At 49.8% G+C, this 20,560-nt stretch overlaps 1 protein-coding gene and 1 pseudogene across 1 annotated transcript in view; both read left to right on the forward strand.

The window, feature by feature from the left end:
• The first annotated feature begins 5,055 nt into the window (after positions 1-5,055).
• LOC116887415 overlaps positions 5,056-20,560 on the forward strand; it is a 496,132-nt pseudogene continuing 480,627 nt past the window's right edge.
• Positions 19,477-20,560, forward strand: part of LOC116887417 (RT1 class I histocompatibility antigen, AA alpha chain-like) — a 431,868-nt gene continuing 430,784 nt past the window's right edge. Inside the window, exons 1-3 of the mRNA XM_032889030.1 lie at positions 19,477-19,534; positions 19,737-20,006; positions 20,230-20,505. Coding sequence (XP_032744921.1) covers positions 19,477-19,534; positions 19,737-20,006; positions 20,230-20,505 — 604 coding nt within the window. The remainder of the gene's footprint in view (positions 19,535-19,736; positions 20,007-20,229; positions 20,506-20,560) is intronic.

Consider the following 20,560-nt stretch of genomic DNA (forward strand, 5'->3'; position numbering starts at 1 on the left):
GATAAAGAGGAGGCTTGCCCGACAGTAATAGTTGTGACATCACAAACTGAGGAGATTCTGAAAGATTCCTCCAAGACCAAAAAGGTCAAAACACGGGGAGAAGAGTAAATCGACCTAATTTCCCTAGAAAGTGAGGATGAAGGTGCACAAGGGGGACACAGGGTGCCTGAGGGCAGAAAAAAGGTTCACAAAAAAGATGATGAAAGAGAAAAATCTGGTATTAGACTCAAGCCAGATGTGAGACCTAAAAAATGTCCTCCTCTTAAAGATCTGTCTGACCTCGACAATGAAAATGACCCCAAATCAGCAAAAGTGTATTGGGATTCCTTAGAAGATGAGGCAGGGGGGCTGGAGAGGTGGCTCAGTGGTTAAGAGCACTGACTGATCTTCCAGAGAGGTCCTGAGTTCATTTCCCAGCAACCACATGGTGGCCCACAACCATCTGTAAAGGGATCTGATGTCCTCTTCTGGTGTGCATGAAGACAGCTATAGCGTACACATAAAATAAATAAACCTTAAAAAAAAAATGAGGCAGGGCTGATGTATGAGGTCTGTGTGAGAGAGGTAAAGAACAGGCCAGGTGGGGGGACATGGGCCAGTATTTGTGAGGCTAGAATAGCAGAAAGTCTGCCAAGCTAAGTGTGTCAGCTGTTATGAATAATAATAATTAGTCTCTGTGTCTTTATTCATCCACCGCAGGACCAAGAAAGTCCCACTATACATAACTCAGCCCTCCAGGCTGCTGTCACCTAATGAGAGCACTGTGACTGTGTCTTCAGAGAGTCCCTACATCTTTCTATCAATCGAGCTGTCTCTGGTTGTTGTGTACCATGGGAATCCTAGAGGACTCCATGACTCTGGGCCCACTGTCACACTTCTCCTTCTCTGAAGTGAGTTCCTTGTTCAGAACACCTTGTGCAACTCTGAACGGAATAGCATGGCGGTGGATAAGGCATTCTGTAAGTTCACTGATGGTGATTTCAGGAGACCCATCACAGGCTGGAAAGGCAAATCCATGTTCAGTGTCTACATTCATGGCCAAAATGGGTATCTACTCCAGTAAGTACCAAGTGTTGTCCTTTCCATGAAGGACCTGATCCAATGAAGTCAACCTGCCACCAGGTTGCAGACACCTTGAGGAATGGTGCCATATCTGGGCTCAGTGTTGGTCTCTGTTGTTGGCAGACCTGCCTTGCAGCAGCACCTGTAGCCAGGTGAGCCTTAGTGAGTAGAAGTCCATATTGTCGAGCCCATGCATTACCCCCACCTATTCCATCATGGCCGCTGTGTTCATGTGCCTGTTGGGTAATGAGAGATGGCTGGTAAGGAGACTGACTGTCCATAGAATGGGTCACCCACCTACATGTTTATGGAACTTCTCCTTAGCTGACATCACCTTTTGTTGACCATGCACATAAGACACATGTGTCTTCACACCCTTCCTCCGTTTGGAGACATCTATCCCTCCACTTCTTCCCCAGATGACTCCAACCCTGCTCTTTCCAAGGCCCTGCCCATCCAGCCAATCCACTGGCCACAGCCCATGAATTAGAGAACAATCACACGTCTGACCATTTCTCCATCCAGATGAAAGGCGTTACCATGTGTATGGCCTGAACGTCCACCCACTGTGAAGATTCCCACCAGAAGTGTCCTTCAGGGTTCTCCAGGCAAAGGGTGGTAATGCTGCAGCTGTCCACGTCTGGTGGGGCCTGCATAGCATGCACAGCCATCAGCAAGACAGGCCCTCGTCTCTTCTTCCTCAGTCTTCCAAGGATAAGGCACAGCTCATGAGGCTGCAGGTGCATGCTTGGCTGCAGATGACATTGTAACAGGACTAGAGACAGGAGGCTGTTGGGCAAATTCTTCATGTAACTTCCTTGTGCCTGTAGGACCTGTCCAGTCCTGATTACATTTATACCACTTCTATTCGCTAACAGCTCAGGGCTGTGTGTGTCCTATTTTATGACTTGGTGGGTCAGATAACATCCAGCCCATTATAGGCAGCCCAGGTCACATGGTAACTTGGTGGCCCATTGTCAAACGTTCAGGTCGCACCAAGGCCAAGAGCTGTCTCTCACAGGGGGAATAGTTGTGTGCAGATGATGGTGGAGCCTTGCTCCAAAATCCCAAAGTTCTCTTCTGTGATTCCCTCACAGAGGCCTGCCAAAGGCTTCAAACAACATCCTTCTCTGTCACTGACACCTCAAGTACCATCAGCTCTGCTGGATCACATGGTCCAAGATGTTGGAGCAGCCTGAACCACAGCCGGGACCTGTTGAAGAGTCTTCACCTGTTCCAGGACCCACAGGAAGTTAGCAGCTCTCTGATTCAGAAGGCTTATGGGCCAGAGTAACAGATCCAAGTGAGGGATGTGCTGTCTGCAGAATCCAAAGACACAAACTAAGCCCTGTGCTCCTTTCTTGGTGGTGGGAGGGGCCAGGTCAGTAACCTTTCCTTCATCTTGGATGGAATGTCTGTGCCTGCCCCATCCACTGGATTCCTTAATTTCACTGAATTAGAAGGAACTCAAATGTTTCCTAGGATTTATTTCCCACCTTCTGAAGCATACACATGTGACCAGAATCCAAGGTTTTTCCAACCATATCTCCTTTCGACTCTCCTATCTGTCCAGTGCACAGCAAGAGGTTTTGACAGTGGAAAATGACGCTTGACCATTGATGGTGGCACTGATTCCTGAAATTCCTACAAGGATGTGATGCTGTCTTTGATTCTCTATTTTCCTTGTCAGAGGGAACTCTAAAGGCTTCCATTTAGTCTTTCCAACCATGATATCCCTCAGCCCACAGGTCAGGGAAGCAATGTGAGAATTCTGACAACCTCTAAGTACATCTATCCCAATTCTACATTCTGGGACTGGAATGATGCCTGTCTTATTCAGGGTTCCTATTCCTGCACAAACACCATGACCGACCAAGAAGTAAGTCGGGGAGGAAAGGGTTTTTTCAGCTTACTTCAATGCTGTTCATCACCAAAGGAAGTCAGGACTGGAACTCAAGCCTGTCAGGAAGCAGGAGCTTATGCAGAGGCCATGGAGGAATGTTTCTTTCTTTCTTTTTTTAATTTTTTTTTTAAAGATTTATTTTATGTGAGTACTCTGTTGCTGCCTTTAGACACCAGAAGAGGGCATCGGATCTCATGACAGATGGTTGTGAGCCACCATGTGGTTGGTGGGGATTGAACTCAGGACCTCTGGAAGAGCAATCAGTGCTCTTAACCGCTGAGCCGTCTCTCCAGCCCTGGAGGGATGTTACTTACTGGCTTGCTCCTCATGGTTTGCTGAGCTTGCTTTCTTATAGAACCCAGGACCACCAGCCCAGGGATGGCACCACCCACAATGGTGTATCACTGAGAGGAAGGGCTTTGAGGTCTCTATGCTCATGCTCTGCCCAGTGTGGAATGAGAGCCTCTTCCTGGCTGCCTTTGGATCAAGATGTAGAAGTCTCAGCTCCTTCAGCACCATGTTTGCCTGCAGATGCCAGGCTTCCTGTTATAATGGACTAAACCCCTGAAACTGTTACCCAGCCACTATTGAATGTTTCTTTTTAGAAGTGTTGCCTTGGTCATTGTGTTTCTTTCTGAATCCTTAGGTCATTCAGGATGGAACCTAAAAGCTTCAGGTTCCCACGGAAAACACTCACAGCACCTAAGAGTGGTTCACTGAAACAGGAGCCGCGGAATCCTGGAGAGGCTGCTGGGCTGCTGTGGAGACCTGCATGGGGAGGTGACTGGAGTTCACACCAATGGTCACCACATTTGTTGCTCTGTGTGATGGGTGACTCTTCTGGAGCCCCCACCCATCTCTCCTCTTCTTTCCACTTCAGTTCTGTGGCTGTGATTTGGAGACATCCACAGAATGAACAAATGTGTAAATTTAATCTTTCCCCATACTACGACGGATCATGGATGAAACCTCACATCCCCAGCGTGTGCTCTCTGGCCTGAGAATCATCTTTCCTCCAGTGTCCACACTGCTCACCTGAGGAACTCTGGGACCAGCTCGGTTATCAGATCCACTGTCCCACACAATTGTGACTTTCATGTCCCTCACCTCATCATCGTATAAGTGTGAGTGAGGTCAGAGAGGGAGTGAGAGGTCACAGATTAATAACTTCTCCCACACTCTCTCATTATTCTGTGGTATAGTTAATTACAGGTCCCCTCCTACTTTGATTTAGTCACTAAAGCAGCTGCACAGGGGAAGTGTGGACACAGGGAAGTGCAGTGTAGCACAGGGCACTGTGCTGTCTGTGGTCTCTACAGGGGTCTCTTCCCTGTGGACAAGGGGTCTCCTGTGCTGAGACAACGACCCAGGTCCACATGGACAATCTCAGGACTCGGAATGAAGATTCCTGTTAAAACGCACCGACCTGGAGACACAGATGCATCTTCTGGGAATAAACACAAGGAGTCAGGGTCTAAACCCGAGGTTCAGAAGACAGATCCTGAGGGAAGAGGCAAAGTCTCCTCTTTACAGATCAGAGTCCTGCACTCAGGCTTGGCAGTGTGAGCCGCCCATGCAGGTGAACAGAGCCTGGTCTCTGTGGGGTCCGGGTGGGGCTTGCAGGCCAGAGCCTCCTCTTAAAGGATAAGCATGTCTCACTGCATCCACAAGGCTTGTGTTGTGATTGTGTTCCCGGAAGTGGCTTTTCTTCTAGAAGACTCCATGGTCTGACTTCTGAAGTGAAGAAGGAAGAGGAGGGTGGAGGAGAGCACACAGGAGCCTGGCCTGCGGGTGTCTCCTGGTGTCCACACAGCTTCTGGGTCACCATGACTTGGAGACACCATGACAAACAGCGCTCTGCCCCACAGCACAGGGTTCAGGCAAAGTTGTATTCGCCAGGTGCTGGGGATTCCCCATCACCCCAGTTTCACTTCTGCTTCTAACCTGTGTCAGGTCCTTCTGCCCGGATACTGACCCGGGCTGGCAATTCTCACTCCCCATTGGGTGCCTGAACCCCGTGAACCAATCATCGTCGCCCCAGACACTGGTTATAAAGTCCACGCAACCCGCGGGACTCAGAGGCGTCCGGGATGGGGGCCCTGTCACCGCGCACGCTGCTCCTGCTACTGGCAGCTGCCCTGGCCCCGACCCAGACCCGCGCGGGTGAGTGCGAGGTCGGGAGGGAAACGGCCTCTGCGGGGCGAGGCGGTAGTGGCACAAAGGAAGCCTGGTCCCCGGGTCGCACACCAGACCCCCGCCCCTTCTCCACCCGCGTCCGGAGCCCCGCGCCCTGCTCCCCGCCCGGCCCGCGCTCCCGCCCCGGGTCCCGGGAGGAGGTCGGGGTCTCACCGCGTGCCGTCTCCAGGCTCACACTCGCTGCTGTATTTCTACACCGCCATGTCCCGGCCCGGCCTCGGGGAGCCCCGGTTCATCGAAGTCGGCTACGTGGACCGCACAGAGTTTGTGCGCTACGACAGCGACGGGGAGAATCCGAGTTACGAGCCGCGGGCGCCGTGGATGGAGCGGGAGGGGCCGGAGTATTGGGAGAGGAACACACGGATCGCCAAGGAAAACGAGCAGTGGTCCCGAATGGGCCTGAGGAACCTGCGCGGCTACTACAACCAGAGCGAGGGCGGTGAGTGACCCCGGGTCGGAGGTCACGACCCCTCCCGGTCCCCACATGGCCAGAGACTTCCGGGGTCCCAAGTCCGGGGTTCGGGAACGGAACTGACCTCAGTTTGGGAGAGTCGGCGGGTGGGCGGGGCTGTTCCCAGGGCGCGGCCCGGGTGACCGGGCCAGGTCTGACCGCAGGGTCCCGCAGGCTCTCACACGGTCCAGAGATTGTATGGCTGTGACGTGGGGTCGGACGGGAGGCTCCTCCGCCGGTACGATCAGTTCGCCTACGACGGCCGCGATTACATCTCCCTGAATGAAGACCTGAAAACGTGGGCGGCGGCAGACCTGGCAGCACAGAAGACCCGGAACAAGTGGGATCAGGCTGGTACTGCAGAGAGACGCAGGGCCTACCTGGAGGGCACGTGCTTGGAGTGGCTCCGCAGATACCTGGAGCTCGGGAAGGAGACGCTGCTGCGCTCAGGTGCGGGGACCGCGGGCTTCTCCTTCTCTGCCCTGGGACTGGGGCTCAGTCCTGGAGAAGAAGAAACCCTCAGCTGGGTGATGCCCCTGTCTCAGAGGGGAGACAGTGTCCCTGGGTCTCCTGATCCCTCATCACAGTGACTGCACTGCCTCTCCCAGGGCCCAGCCTTCTCCCTGGAGAGCTCTGAGTCCCTCTCAGGAGGGAAGGAGAGAATTTCCCCACTTAACAGCAGGGGCTCCCTGCTGTCAGCCATGGCCTCTCCCAGGCCAGGTTCTCTGCCCACACCCACTCTCTGAGGACACTGACTCCTGTCCTGCTGAGTGTGTCAGCCCTTACACCTCAGGACCAGAAGTCTCCTCTACCTCATAGGAGACATGGACTCCACTACACTAGGCTGGTTCCCCCAGTTTCTAGAACTTCCCAAAGAATACATTCTCATAGATTCTTCCCAGACTGTGTGGTTTGCATCTCCAATACCCCATTTCTTTCTATTCGTACAGTGGTGAATGGTCCCATGAGCTCTTATGGGGTACCCCGGAGGAATATAAATTGTGGGATTTCTTTTTCTTTTTGTTTTCTCTTTTTCTTATTTTTACTTTCTTTTTACTTTCCTTTTTTTGAAGGCATTATTTTGCTTCTAGTCAGTTTTTTGCTGCAAACACATATTAAATCAATTATTTTCCATTCCCTCTTCTGTTCTATGACCACCCATCTCATGCTATAGAACATCACATAAGGACAGCCATGTTGACCCACTGGCTCATGTGGATTCCCTCTTAGCTTCTGAGTCCCTCAGGAAAGTGTGCAGTTCTGTGCTGAGGGGACCAGCTCTCCCTGCAGCTCACTAGTGAGATGACAGTTGAAGTGTCAGACACACACAGTTCAGTGTCATCATTGACTTAACTGTGCCTTGTGTAGATTTCAGTTTGTCTTGTTAACTGTGTGATTTCTTAAATCTTCCACACAGATCCCCCAGAGGCACATGTGACCCTTCACCCCAGACCTGAAGGTGATGTCACCCTGAGGTGCTGGGCCCTGGGCTTCTACCCTGCTGACATCACCCTGACCTGGCAGTTGAATGGGGAGGACCTGACCCAGGACATGGAGCTTGTGGAGACCAGGCCTGCAGGGGATGGAACCTTCCAGAAGTGGGCATCTGTGGTGGTGCCTCTTGGGAAGGAGCAGAATTATACATGCCTTGTGGAGCATGAGGGGCTGCCTGAGCCTCTCCCCTGAGATGGGGGGAGGGTGTGGGTTTAGAGGGGGCAGGGAACGCCCTTCTGCAGACCCTGAGCTGGTCAGGGCTGAGAGCTGGTGTCCTGACCCCCACCTTCATTTTCTTGAACCTGCCCTTCCCAGAGCCTTCTCCATCCACAGACTTCAACATGAGAATCATTGCTGTTCTGGTTTTCCTTGGAGCTGTGGCCATCATTGGAGCTCTGGTGACTGTTGTGAGGAAGAGGAGGAGAAACACAGCTAGGAACGGGCAGGGTCTGTTTCTCCTCAGCTTCCTTTAGAAGAGCGCTCTGCTCATTAATGGCAAACATGGCCACACCCCACATTGCTGCTGTCTCCAACTGGGTCCTCTGTCAGTTCTGGAAACTTCCTCCTGTCAAGACCTTCCTTGAACTCTCACAGCTTTTCTTCTCACAGGAGGAAAGGAGGAGACTACACCCCTGCTCCAGGTTAGTGTGGGGGCAGGATTGTCCCAAGGTGATTAGAGTGAACCTGGAGATGGTGGGAGCTCAGGCAACCCATAGTAATAGCTCCTCTAGAGAAATCTTCTGGGGGCTGAGTTGTACCTTGAAATGAATGTGTGTGTGTGTGTGTGTGTGTGTGTGTGTGTGTATATACATATACACATATGTGTGTGTGTTTTTGTTTATCATAGGCAGGGACAGCCCCAACAGCTGTGATTTGTCTCTCAGATTTGTAAAGGTGACTCTGAGTCTGAATGGGGAGGGGCAATGTGGACATGATTGGGTTTCATGGACTCCCAGAATCCTCTGGGAGTGGAGGGTTGTTGGGCTGTTGTCTTCACAGTGATGATTTGTGACTCTCGTTCTCTAGCATGAAGACAGCTGCCTGGAGTGGACTGAGTGACAGACGATGTGTTCAGGTCTCTCCTGTGACATCCAGAGTCCTCTGTTCTCTTTACACACCAGTGTCTGATGTTCCCTCTGATTTTGTGAGTTCGGTGTGAAGAACTGTGGAGCCCAGCCTGCCCCTGCATTTCTGGGCCCTGTCTCTGCACTGCCTTGTGTTCTCTTCCATGGCCAAACTTCCTGCTCTGAAGTGGAATACTCAGAGTTCACAGGAAAGTCGTTTGGATGGTGTTTTGCTGTGGCAAACAGGAGGAATGTTTCCTTACAGTGGACACAGGTGTGAAAGACTGAGATTGACTGGGGAAGGAATGTTTCCCTCAGACAGACACAGGAGACAGGATGTTCTGCTAAAGCAAGCACATGAAAGGACACGCGATGAAGGAGACTTTGCTCACAACATGCATGTATTGGTCTGCCTTACATTGCGTACTTGAGCTGTATTTGTCACGGCTCCATAGTGAGAAATGCACCAATTAACTTCTGGTGGTGTGCTGCAGTCTGTTGCTGTTTCCGAGGACTGTGGCAGACTGGATGCATGTGCTGAGCAAGACTCGTTCTGAGTCAAGGCACATGGAGGACACGCGATGTTCAGAGGGTATAAATAGGGCTCCACAGAGTGACTGACACAGCTGCTACAGCTCGCCGTGGAACGCTTATGAGACTTTGCTGATCTCTGCTTCCCTGACAGAGGCCCAGCTGAGAACCTCTCCTGGGGTTCCCGTTGGTCCCTCCAGCTGACTCCTGCCAGGCCTGGCTCTCTCTGCTTGGTGATGCCACTGTTGCTCACCTGACTCTACCAAACTGGACTGCTGGTGTACACGAGGTGTTTGCAAGTGGGTAGAGCTGCTGCCGACCTGTGAACTGAGCTGATTGCCACACAAAACACATGTGGTGGGAAAGCTGCCCTGGGCTCTCCCTGTAGCCAGGGTTCTCAAGTGTCTGGTGAGATCTGTCTGCTCATCTCTCAGGATCACATCCACAGGTGAGATAAGACCTAACAGAGATGCTTCTCCCCTGTAACTTAGGTACCGATTCCTGAACTAGGACTGTCTTACCTTTTTCATCTTGTGTTCTGGAGTTAACTCCCTGAAGTCTCTTAATCTCCACCCCCAGCTCTGTGAACCTGGGACTTGGAGCTGATGGGCCTGTGGTTGCTCTGCCTTTGGATGGCTCTGCATTGCAGGAGAGCAAAGTCCCCCTCAGAGGCCTGGGACCATTTAAATCATCTCATATTTATAGCACTAAAGACAATGGAGACAGAAGCTGAGGGAAAAACCTGACAGCTCAGCAAGGAAACTTTATTTTCTTAACTACATACGGGATATCTATTTTACCAGCCTGATGCTACAAGTAAACTCCAGCTCTTCAGAAATCTGTCTGTGTCACTCTATCAGTCTAGTCTGCCTTTCTCTTGAGTTCCTGCAAACCCAAGAGGGCTCCTGAGCTCTCTTTCACGGATTTATATTTTATCTGTGTCCTGCCAGCTGCCCCTCTGTCGTTCCTACAAGTCCTAAAAGAAAATCCTATTCCACAAAGGCTCTTCAAAGCTGACAGAGACAGAGAGAGACAGAGACAGAGAGACAGAGAGACAGAGAGAGGTGTCAAATGTCCAATTATTTATGAAAGAAGTATTTAATTCCTCCCTTACCCCCTCACCTGCTGAACCATTTCTCTGTCATGGGAGTTGGGGTTGGGAGCTGTCCAAGGCAAGCCACTACAGGCCCAACCATTTCACCTTTAAGGTGGAAGGTAGCACAAGACCAACTGCTGACCTTGCCTCAGGTCATAGAGCAAGGACCACAGGACCTCTCCCAAGCACCTTGCCTTAAAATAAGCAGGGTCTTTCCCTTCTTTAGCGTTCTTATCTGTGGTGAATTCAGAGGTACCCAAACCACACCAAGACACATATCCTGGATCTGCCAAATATGATATCTACTGAGGGGTTAGGAGCTGAACTTTTTTTTTTTTTTTTTTTTTTTTTTTTTTTTTTGGAGCTGGGGACGGAACCCAGGACCTTGCCCTTGCTAGGCAAGTGCTCTACCACTTAGCTAAATCCCCAACCCAGGAGCTGAACATTTCTTGTCTGGGTTTTTCTGGCTGCCAGGGGAAGGCAGTTGCTGGTTCGGCTCTCTCCTTTGGTTGATCTGGGTAAGTGGCCATGGTTTTCAGAGGACCTCCCGGGTCAACGCTAAGCTTTATGACTTTTGATGCAATCTACAGCTTTTTGTGTCCTGTGTAAATATAAACAAATCAACATCCCCAACACCATACATTTGCTGACTTCCATTCTGATGTTAACACATCCTTATAGTACATAGAGTGATTTTTTTTAAAAGATTTATTCATTTATTATATATATGTACACTGTAGCTGTCCTCAGATACACCAGAAGAGGGCATCGGATCTCCTTACAGATGGTTGTGAGCCACCATGTGGTTGCTGGGAATTGAACTCAGGACCTCTGGAAGAGCAGTCAGGTGCTCTTAACCACTGAGCCAGCTCTCCAGCCCACAGAGGGTGATTTAATTCCACAGTTTTTTTCCTTGATCCAAAGTGTCTCTTGGTAGCTGTTGGTCTCTCTTGTTAATGTTCAGAAAATGCAAAATTAATGGAGCACAATCCTATTCTATCCCTGGGGCCTTTATTCTTTCTTTTTGTTTTATAGGTGAGTTTTTTAAGGTGTAATTGGGTCTTTTCTACTGTTTGCCCTGCAGAATTGTGTGGTGTAGCTGTAATGTGCTTTGTAATGAGGGAAGAATTGCTGCATCTCACTGGAGACGTATGCAGGGCACTGTCGGTCCTAGTTTGTACACCTATTCCCACCAGAGCCATGTCTTCCAGTAAATGTGTAATTGCAGAGCCAGCCTTTTCAGAACTCAAACCACTTGCCCATTGGAAGCCTGAGTATGTCAGTGGTGTGGTGCAAGCCTTAGGCTTCCAAATTCTGCAAACTGAAACACATCTATCTGCCAAATTCCATTTTTTATTTACTTTGTTGGTGCCCTTAGAGTTACTTCTAGTGTGCAATGCAGTTTGGTTGTACAAAAAACAAGTAGGACATTTCTTTATAAATGCCTTGGCTTGTTGCCAGGTTACAGAATTTTTCTTTTAAACCTTAACTGTTAATATAGTGGTTTTCAAGAACATCTAGAGGCTCTAACACACTCCCTTTGAATAATCAGTCATTTCCTTCATTCCCTCTGCCAATGGCCTTTCATGACCGTGAGAGACTGAATGTGGGTGATAAGTCATGGACAGTCGCTGTTTCTGATTGTCTGGTGCAGCAAAATAATGTAATTCTGATTATCCAGAACAAATTCAGCAGTTGGTGTGTGGAGAACAAGTCTTTCTGCATATTGAGACTCAGTCACTATATTAAGAGATTCAGGAAGTTTTGATAATACCATAAAGATTGCATACAACTCTGAGTTCTGCACTGAAGCACATGGGCTTTGAATTACAAATTCTTTCTTTCATTCTTCCTTCCTTTCTTTCTTTCTTCCTCCTTTCTTTCTTTTTCTACTGAATTATTATCAGCAATTCCCAGCTTTTTCATCCAGATGGACTGTAGGGGCTTCAGGAAATAGTGTTCCTTTTATAATGCATTGGACAATCCAATTAGTACTTTTTGTAAACTGAAGTTGTTTTCTTTTAGGACATTTGTAAGTCTGGAGAGATCGTTTGGAGGTTAAGAGCATTGACTGGTCTTCCAGAGGTCCTGAGTTCAAATCCCAGCAACTACATGGTGACTCACAACCATCTGTATGTAACAGGATCCCATACCCTGTTCTGACAGCTACAGTGTATTTACATATAATTAAAGAAATGTGTTAATTGCTCCCAAATAGTTGTTACAAACTCTAGGCCAGCCTACATTGATGGGTTCCCATTCCATAATGAAGGAATCTCAGTATTAGTATACGGTCTATAATTTTAATGGGTCTATTCCTAAATTGTCATAATCATACTTTTATAATTAAATCAGAATCTTTTTGTTATAAGGCTTTTAATTCTTTCCTTTTAGTGTGTTATAAAAAGCTTCATTCTAAAATGTTATTCTCTTTGCACAATGAGACCCGTGGGAGAATGAGTTAAAGACAAAAGAACCGGGGGTGGGGCTCCACGGGGGCCGCAGCCCCCAAACCTTGTCAAGTTGCAGGGAGCTGAGCAGCACTGTGCAGGACCGAGGGAGGAACCGCCCCTTGACGCCTGCTGCCCCCTCCCTGGCTGGGCGGGACCAGCACCATTGAGGATGCACATTGAATTCACAGGACCTATCCATGTAACTGGGCCCAGGTAATTCAACACACTGTCGTGAGAGTGCACTGCATACACCTGACACACATGCACAAAACCACACATGCATAAATATTAAAAAAAACTTCAAAAATGAGGTTTCTGGGCTGAGGAAGTGGCTCAGAGGTTATGAGCGCTTTTGTTCTTCCAAGAATTCCCAAGTTCAATTCTCAATACCCACATCAGCGCCCAATCATGTAATTACAGTTGGCGGAAGAGGGTCGGCTTCGAGTGTGTGTGTGTGTGTGTTCCCATTGTGTGTCTTGTAACCTACTGGTTTTTTCTTCAGTTGAACAGACACAGTAAAGGAATCACCCATTCTGGACCGTGGCAGTCTGTTGTAGAAGAGGACGCAGGGGTCAGGGAGGAAACACTACTGCCCCACCCCTGACACCTCAGCCCACCCACTCCATGCCTCTCTTGCGTCACCACCACTCCTAAACCTAGACCTGATTTATCAGAGTTGTTTGTTTGTTTTTGTTTTTTTAACAAAACTAAGAATGAGGGGGCTGGAGAGATGGCTCAGTGGTTAAGAGCACTGACTGCCCTTCCAGAGGTCCTGAGTTCGAATCCCAGCAACCACATGGTGGCTCACAACCATCTGTAATGGGATCTGAGGCCCTCTTCTGGTGCATCTGAAGACAGCGACAGTGCACTCATATATAATAAATAAATCTTAAAAAAAAAACTAAGAACGAAACAACTGTGTCTGTGGTGTCTGTAAGTGCTCCGTTTGGGTGGGACTTGAGCCAGGGTCACTCTTGAGGCTATGAGCCCTGTTGGGGTAGGGTCATAGCAAGGTAAGGCCCAAACCTGAGGTGTGGCTCCCCAGCTGCCTTCTCTTCCTGGTTCTACTCACTTTCTAAAAGTGGCTGTGGGCAGTGAAGCTGAGGGACAGCACTTGGGGTTCGGGAGGTAAAAAGAGGAAGCTCGGCGTCCTCATGCCTCATCCCCCCGGCGTTTCTAGTGTGAGACCTGCCCAATGGTGTGCGTGAACACACACACACACACACACACACACACACACACACACACACACACACCAGCAAGGCTGTAAAAGAGTCTGCAGTCCCTAGGAGGGATCAGAGTATCAGCCAGGGCAGGCCGGGGGGCCTGGGAAGCTTGGAAGCCCTGGTAGAGGTCCCAAGCTTCTGCCCTTTCTCACTTGGTCCAGTCAGAAGGTCATAGGTAAAGCCCAGGATCCCAGGTCTTACTCAGACGGGATCTGTATCTGTAGAACAGGCCTGTTCTGGGTTTATCTTGGAGCTCTTGGCAGTGTCGCTGGGATCCCTGGAGGGGAGAGCAGGAGGTGGGAGAAGAAAGAAACAGTGTAGCCCAGCGGCTGCCTGAGCTGCTGCTGCACCGGAGCACCTGCTGTCTGCAGGCCTTGATTTCACTTCAGGGTCAGGCACTCAGGCACCGGACCCAGGGCCCCCAGGCTGGAACTGTGTTGCTGATCTGAGATTTCAGATCTCGACAGTTGCTTTACAATTCAGTTGTGATGCCATCCTTGGCACCAATGGGTGTTGTGAGGGTGGCCATGTGGGTGGCTCAGGACAGGTAGGTGGTATTACTCTTGGTCACTTGGGGAAATGGATGTCTTCAGAAAGACATGCCCCAGAGCACAGGCCTTCTGGGAAGGAGCAGCTGCCTCTGCTCAGAGGAATGAGCAAAAGTCTTGTACCTTTGGTGTTCCTGCCTGCACCTCTCTGTGTGCCCCTCTGGGTGAGCAGAGGAGGGTGGTCTCTGCACAGAAGAGGTTTCTCACAGCCAGGGTCTCATCAGGCTGAACTACCTGTACACACGGCCAGATGCCTCAGTCTCGTTCTCGCTCTTCGTTTTTACTTTTTCAGAATATTTTTTCTGTGTGTGTACAAGTTTTGACAGCATCCATCCAAGTACTAACTGCATTGCCTGTGGAGGCCAGCAGAGGGCACTGTCCCATGGGAGCAGGTTACAGATGGCTGGGAGCCACATGACTTGAGTGCTGGGCATCTCAGCTGGGTTTTCTGCAAGAGCAGCAAGTGTTCTTACCACTTGCCCTCTCCTCCTGAGATCCTCCTTTCTGAAGAGATCTGGCCACCACATGCTGGCGGGAAGGGAAGGATGTTCACAGAGAAAGTGAGAAGACTAACACAGCCTTGCTGGGTTCCCCCACTCAAGACAATTAACCATTAGCGTTCCCTTTGCCCAGGCAAGTGTGCTGGAGAGTTTTAAATGTCACCTTGACACAGCTAAGCCCATCACAGGAGGGAGCCTCAGTTAAGAAAATTCCCCCATAGCATTGGGCTGCAGGCAAGCCTGTAGGTCATTTTCCTGACTAGTGAGTGATGGAGAAGAGACCAGCCTTTCTCCCTGGGCTGGTGGTCCTGGGCTCTACAAGAAAACAGGACTGGGCCCATTCTTTTAAAGGGGAGGTAGGGTGGGGGGAGGAATGTGTGAGGGGGATTAGAAGGAGGGGGCTGCAAATCGAGTAAATAATGGAGAGAAGGAAAGGCTGATTTCAGGGCTGGGTGGTGCAGGCCTTTAATCCCAGCACTTGGGAGGTGGAGGCAGGCAGATCACTGGGTTCAAAGCCAGCCTGGTCTGCCAGAGCTGTCAGAGAAACCCAATCCTGTCTGGAAAAACCACAGAGGTGGATGCTGGGGAGCAGGCTGAGCAAGCCAATGCAGCATCCTCCACCATGGCCTTCATCAACTTCTGCCTCAGGTCCCTGCTGTTTGTCTTTCTGTCCTGACTTCCTTCCATGATGAACAGTGATGTGGACGTGCAAGCCAAATAAACTCTCTCCTCTTTCCTTGGTCATGGTGTTTACCACAGCAATAGAAAACCCTAACCAAGGCGGGTCAGAGTTTGGTTCTCACACAGTACAGTCTCCATGAAAGCCCTAGAGAGTGCAGAGGCAGATGTCTAACAGGAGATCCCAGGATTCAAACCCTATACCTGGGCAACCCCTTAACCCTCCCAAAGCCAATACAGCTGCTGCCTCTTCAGCCATCTTCAGAAACGTTCTTGTGATTAGTGGCTGCTATAGGAGCTGATGAGCCCCCAGATCTAAAAAGGAACCAGAGGGTGAGGCTGGAGGGGTGGCTCAGAGGTCAGGAGCACTGGCTGCTCCTGCAGAGGACTTGAATTCAGTTCATAGGACACACGCAGCAGCTCGAAACCATCTGTAATTCCAGTCCCAGGGGACCTGTCGCCTTCTTACGGCCTCGATGGGCACTCCACCCACATGTTCCACAGACAGATATACAGACAAAATGCTCACATACATAAAGTAAGATTTAAAGTCTTAAAAATAAGGGGGCTGGAGAGATGGCTCAGTGGTTAAGAGCACTGTCTGCTCTTCCAGAGGCTCTGAGTTCAAATCCCAGCAACCACATGGTGGCTCACAACCATCTGTAATCGGATCTGATGCCCTCTTCTGGTGTGTCTGAAGACAGCTGCAGTGTACTCATAGATAATAAATAAATAAATTTAAAAAAAAATGAGGATTCAGATAGTGTCTTCTGTGGGTAATGTTGCTCCGTGGATACAGCACGCTTATGGTGCACAGATGTGCATGCAAGCAAAGCCCTCATAGACATAGAAATAAATCGGATGTGGGGACTGAGTACCACGTAGTAGGATATGAGGCACCTGAGAGACTGCACACCTCCCTGGGAGCAAAAGCCAACAATGCGATGGGCTTTAACTCTTTTCCTTTGCACACTTTCATTACACACTCAAAGGGTACACTTCAGCACGCTGCTGCTTAAACAGAACCCCCTTCTGGTGGAAGCCTGTTCCAAGTCTGGTGAGTGTTTACAAGGTAGGCACGCAGTTGCAGCCAGCAACTGAGCATTCATTACTCACAACCACTGAGCCTCAGAAGCAAGCTCACGGACAGCTGCTTTATCCTGGGAGCCGCCCTGGGGAGCATACAGTGGGATGTGTGTGTGTGTGTGTGTGGTGTGTGTGATATGTGTGTGTGTGTGCATGTGTGTGTGCATGCGACAAAAGCTCTTGTCTCTCTCTTGGAACAGTCCTGAGCAGTGCTGTGCTCACAATGACCTGTGTGGAACCTGCTCAGGAGCCCCCGGTGTGGGAAGAATCTCAGCCGTGGTATTTGACAGCAGCAGATGATGCACGCCGCAAAGTTTTAGTAGTTTGTCATTGCAGCAGCTGGGTTTTCAATGCACTACCCTAATTGATTAATTATTGTTGGTTCATGTATGCTGGTGAACACTCAGATATATCAATTGGAAAAGGCTGTTACCAGGACTGATTGAAGCTGCTTTGCTACAAAAGCCCAGGCCGAAGTTCCATGTCTGTGGCTCATATAAAGGCAGGAGAGAATGAGTTCATGATGCCTGTTGACTTACACCTTCCATGGTAAGCAAGCACACATACTGATACATTTCGTGTGGTTTTATTTTTATTTTTTATTTATTCTTAACATGGGAAAGAAATTTTTCTTTCAAGATATATTTATTTTATGTCTATGAATACACTCAGCTGCCCTTCAGACATACCAGAAGAGGGCATCAGACACGACATAGATGGTTGTGAGCCACCATGTGGTTGCTGGGATCTGAACTCAGGACCTCTGGAAGAGCAGATAGTGCTCTTAACCGCTCAGCCCTCTCTCTCTCCCTTTGGTTTTATTTTTAACACACACACACACACACACACACACACACACACACACCACACATATCACACACATTGAAGCACCAGTTGTCCTGGAACTCCAGGTGGCCTAGAGTTCAAACTCCAAAGATCTGCCTGCCTCTGCCCTCACCCTCATACCGTAGTGCTGGGACCAAGGCCATGGGAACCACGCCAAGGTTTTAATAACACCTTGATAAACTTTAAAGGTTGTGATCCCACGCCTCTTCTGTTGCCAGGTCCTGTGCAAACAGTGGGCACCTTTGAGTTGACTGATGTGTTCTACATAGACGGGATCGCTGCTAAAGTGACAAAGTCACCCATCGATCAGCTTCAGACTCCAAACTACTCAGGATATTCAGATTCCCGAGTTCAGAGGAAACTGATGTGAACCTTGTACAGAACCATAACTCAGGAATCCCGAATCCTGAGACTGCCAAACCCAACCAAGCCCTGCAGTGTAGAGAACTGGGCAGAGACAGCTTCACTTGAGAAGACAGAAGGGGATACAGGAGTAACATAGGAATAGTAGGGAACGGTAAATTATTCAGTACCAATTGGGCTTTAGCTATTGGAGAAACTGAGTCATACAAAAACTGTGGTAACCTATAATGGTATGCGATGAAAGCAAGACACCAGCTCTTATGGACTGAAGGCTATCAGCATTTATGGTTTATTTGGATGATAAAAGAGTTTCACCTCAACTTACAAAGGATGAAACTTAACAGAGACAAAGTTGCAAAATCTTAATCTTAGGAAAGTTGCCGACTTATTGTAAACTGTTGAGGACAATTAATTAACAATGCACTGAAATCAAGACTCCCACAGTGGAACCTTCAGGGATTGTCCAGGTAAGGGAGAAGTCTGTCACTTTTAAGAGATTTGGAAGTTGCTTGGTCTGTACTTCCTGCTTACTAAGGTGAAAATCATGCTCCGCAGAGCTCTGATGGTGTTGACTAGGGAGAGTTTTGTCAGTTGAACCACAAGCAACAACACGGGCTTCAGGTGCTCCTCAGTTCTCTCCCTGTGTAAACATCATAGGCCACTTTCCTAGAGTTGCTACTGTGTCCAGACACTGATCACATGGTTGCGAGAGTCTAAGAAAAGATAAATCCACGCCACAGATTTCAATGTAACTTTTTACTATCCCTTTTTGTAGAGGAAGTTGTTTTACAATGATTGCTCTCGGTAACCAACCATTTCTTGTGGTGAACAATAGAATAAAAAAACTGAAGTTTATGTAGGTTCTGAGGATATGAAAGCTTAAGTTGCAAGACTTTTATAACTGTGCTTTGAGATCTGTGGATGTGACTTATAAAGGCCTGAAAAAGTGCTTTAACTGCAATTTATAAAGGTCTAAGGAGGTGTATTAAGGTGTGCAAATGCAATTTGTAAAGGCATAGGAAAGTGATTTAAGGTATATGTAAAAATGAAAACGTTTCAGATTTCTTCCTTCTCTGTGCTATTTTTATACTAAGACCTAGAAAGCTCCGAGTTTAAAATGAAAAAAATCCTTTCTTCCTGAGATTACTTTTGGTCATGGGGTCTTATCACAGCAATGGAAACACTCACTAACACAGAGGTGCACAAGGGCCTTACTCTGCTCCCTGTGTTCACCACCTTCTCCTGCAGCACAACCCTGCTCTTTCCTTGCCTTGGAGCCACAACCCTCTTTACAGCTTGTAGGTGTAAAATTATAAAAAATGTTGTCTCTTACCCTGCACTAGATCAGGCACTGTAGTGTCCCAAGATACCTGGTAGATATCTTCATCTCAGTCAGCAAAGCGTCTCACCCACTCTGCTCCATCCCATATCACACTGCTGATGGCTACTTTCTGAGCCTGGCAGCCTCTCTCTACCCATCTAGTTCCCAAAGCAGGCTGCTACTATGCCAGAAATACACACCCCAGCTTCATGGTGGATTAGCAAGTCTAGCCACCACACACTCTCTTGAACTTAAATCTCCACACGAAAGAACACACAACACAATAACTTTTGATCCAATTGATAAGATAGAATTTTCTCATTTAGACATACCAAGCCCTGTACACATCCATCCCATAAGAACAGTCATAACAACCTGTAAATGTGCAGAGAGAATCCTAACATCTGCCTCATGTTCTCTCCACTGCCTCTCCTTCCTTGTTCCAGTCTCCTCCTCTCCTAAAACTTTTCTCCTTCCTTCTAGTCTAATGACAGGCCCAGTCTTTAAATCGCCTTCAACTGCGTAATGACATCGTGCTATAACAGCTCCTAGGGATCTGATTCCCTCTGACCTCCCATTGGGTAGTGCCCTCTAGGGCTGGTTATAAAGTCCACGCAGCCCGCAGGACTCAGACTTGTCAGGGATCTCAGATGGGGTGATGGTGCTGTGCACGCTGCTGCTGGCGGCCTCGCTGACCCTGACCCAGACCCGCGCAGGTGAGTGCGGGGTCGGGAGGGAAATGGCCTCTGCGGGGAGGGGCGGGGGCGGCACCAGGAAAGCCAGGTCTGCGCGTCGCTCACCAGACCCCCGCCCCTTCGCTACGGGCGTCCCGATTCCCGGGCCCTGCTCCCCACCCGGCCCGCGCACCCGCCCGGGGTCCCGAGAGAAGGTCGGGGTCTCACCGCGTGCCGCCCCCAGGCTCACACTCGCTGCGGTATTTCGAAACCGCCGTATCCCGGCCCGGCCTCGGGGAGCCCCGGTACATCTCTGTCGGCTACGTGGACCACACGGAGTTCGTGCGCTTCGACAGCGACGCGGTGAATCCGAGGATGGAGCCGCGGGCGCCGTGGATGGAAAGGGAGGGACCGGAGTATTGGGAGGAACAGACACAGTTCGCTAAGAGAATCGAGCAGTGGTTCCGAGTGAACCTGAGGACCCTGCTCCGCTACTACAACCAGAGCGAGGGTGGTGAGTGACCCCGGATCGGAGGTCACGACCCCTCCGCGTCACCACAAGGCCAGAGATTTCCCTGATCCCAAGTCCAAGGTTCAGGAGCAGAACTGAACCGTGCCTGGTTACCTTTCAGTTTGTAGGAGTCTGCTGGAGGGCGGGGCCGGGGCGGGGGCGGGGCGAGCGGGGCCGGGGCGGGGGCGGGGCGAGCGGGGCCGAGTCTGACCACCGGGTCCCGCAGGCTCTCACACCATCCAGAGGATGTTTGGCTGTGACGTGGGATCGGACGGGAGCCTGCTCCGTGGGTATGATCAGCACGCCTATGATGGCCGGGATTATGTCGCCCTGAACCGAGACCTGAAAACGTGGACGGCGGCGGACGTGGCGGCGCAGATGACCCGAAACAAGTGGGAGCAGGCTGGTGCTGCAGACCTACACAGGACCTACCTGGAGGGCGAGTGCGTGTTGTCGCTCCGTAGATACCTGGAGTTCGGGAAGGAGACGCTGCTGCGCTCAGGTGCTGGGGCCTCGGGCTTCTCCTGCTTCTGCCCTTGGACTGGGGCTCAGTCCTG

Source organism: Rattus rattus, chromosome 18 (genome assembly GCF_011064425.1).
Source record: "Rattus rattus isolate New Zealand chromosome 18, Rrattus_CSIRO_v1, whole genome shotgun sequence".
Classification (NCBI taxonomy): Eukaryota; Metazoa; Chordata; class Mammalia; order Rodentia; family Muridae; genus Rattus; species Rattus rattus.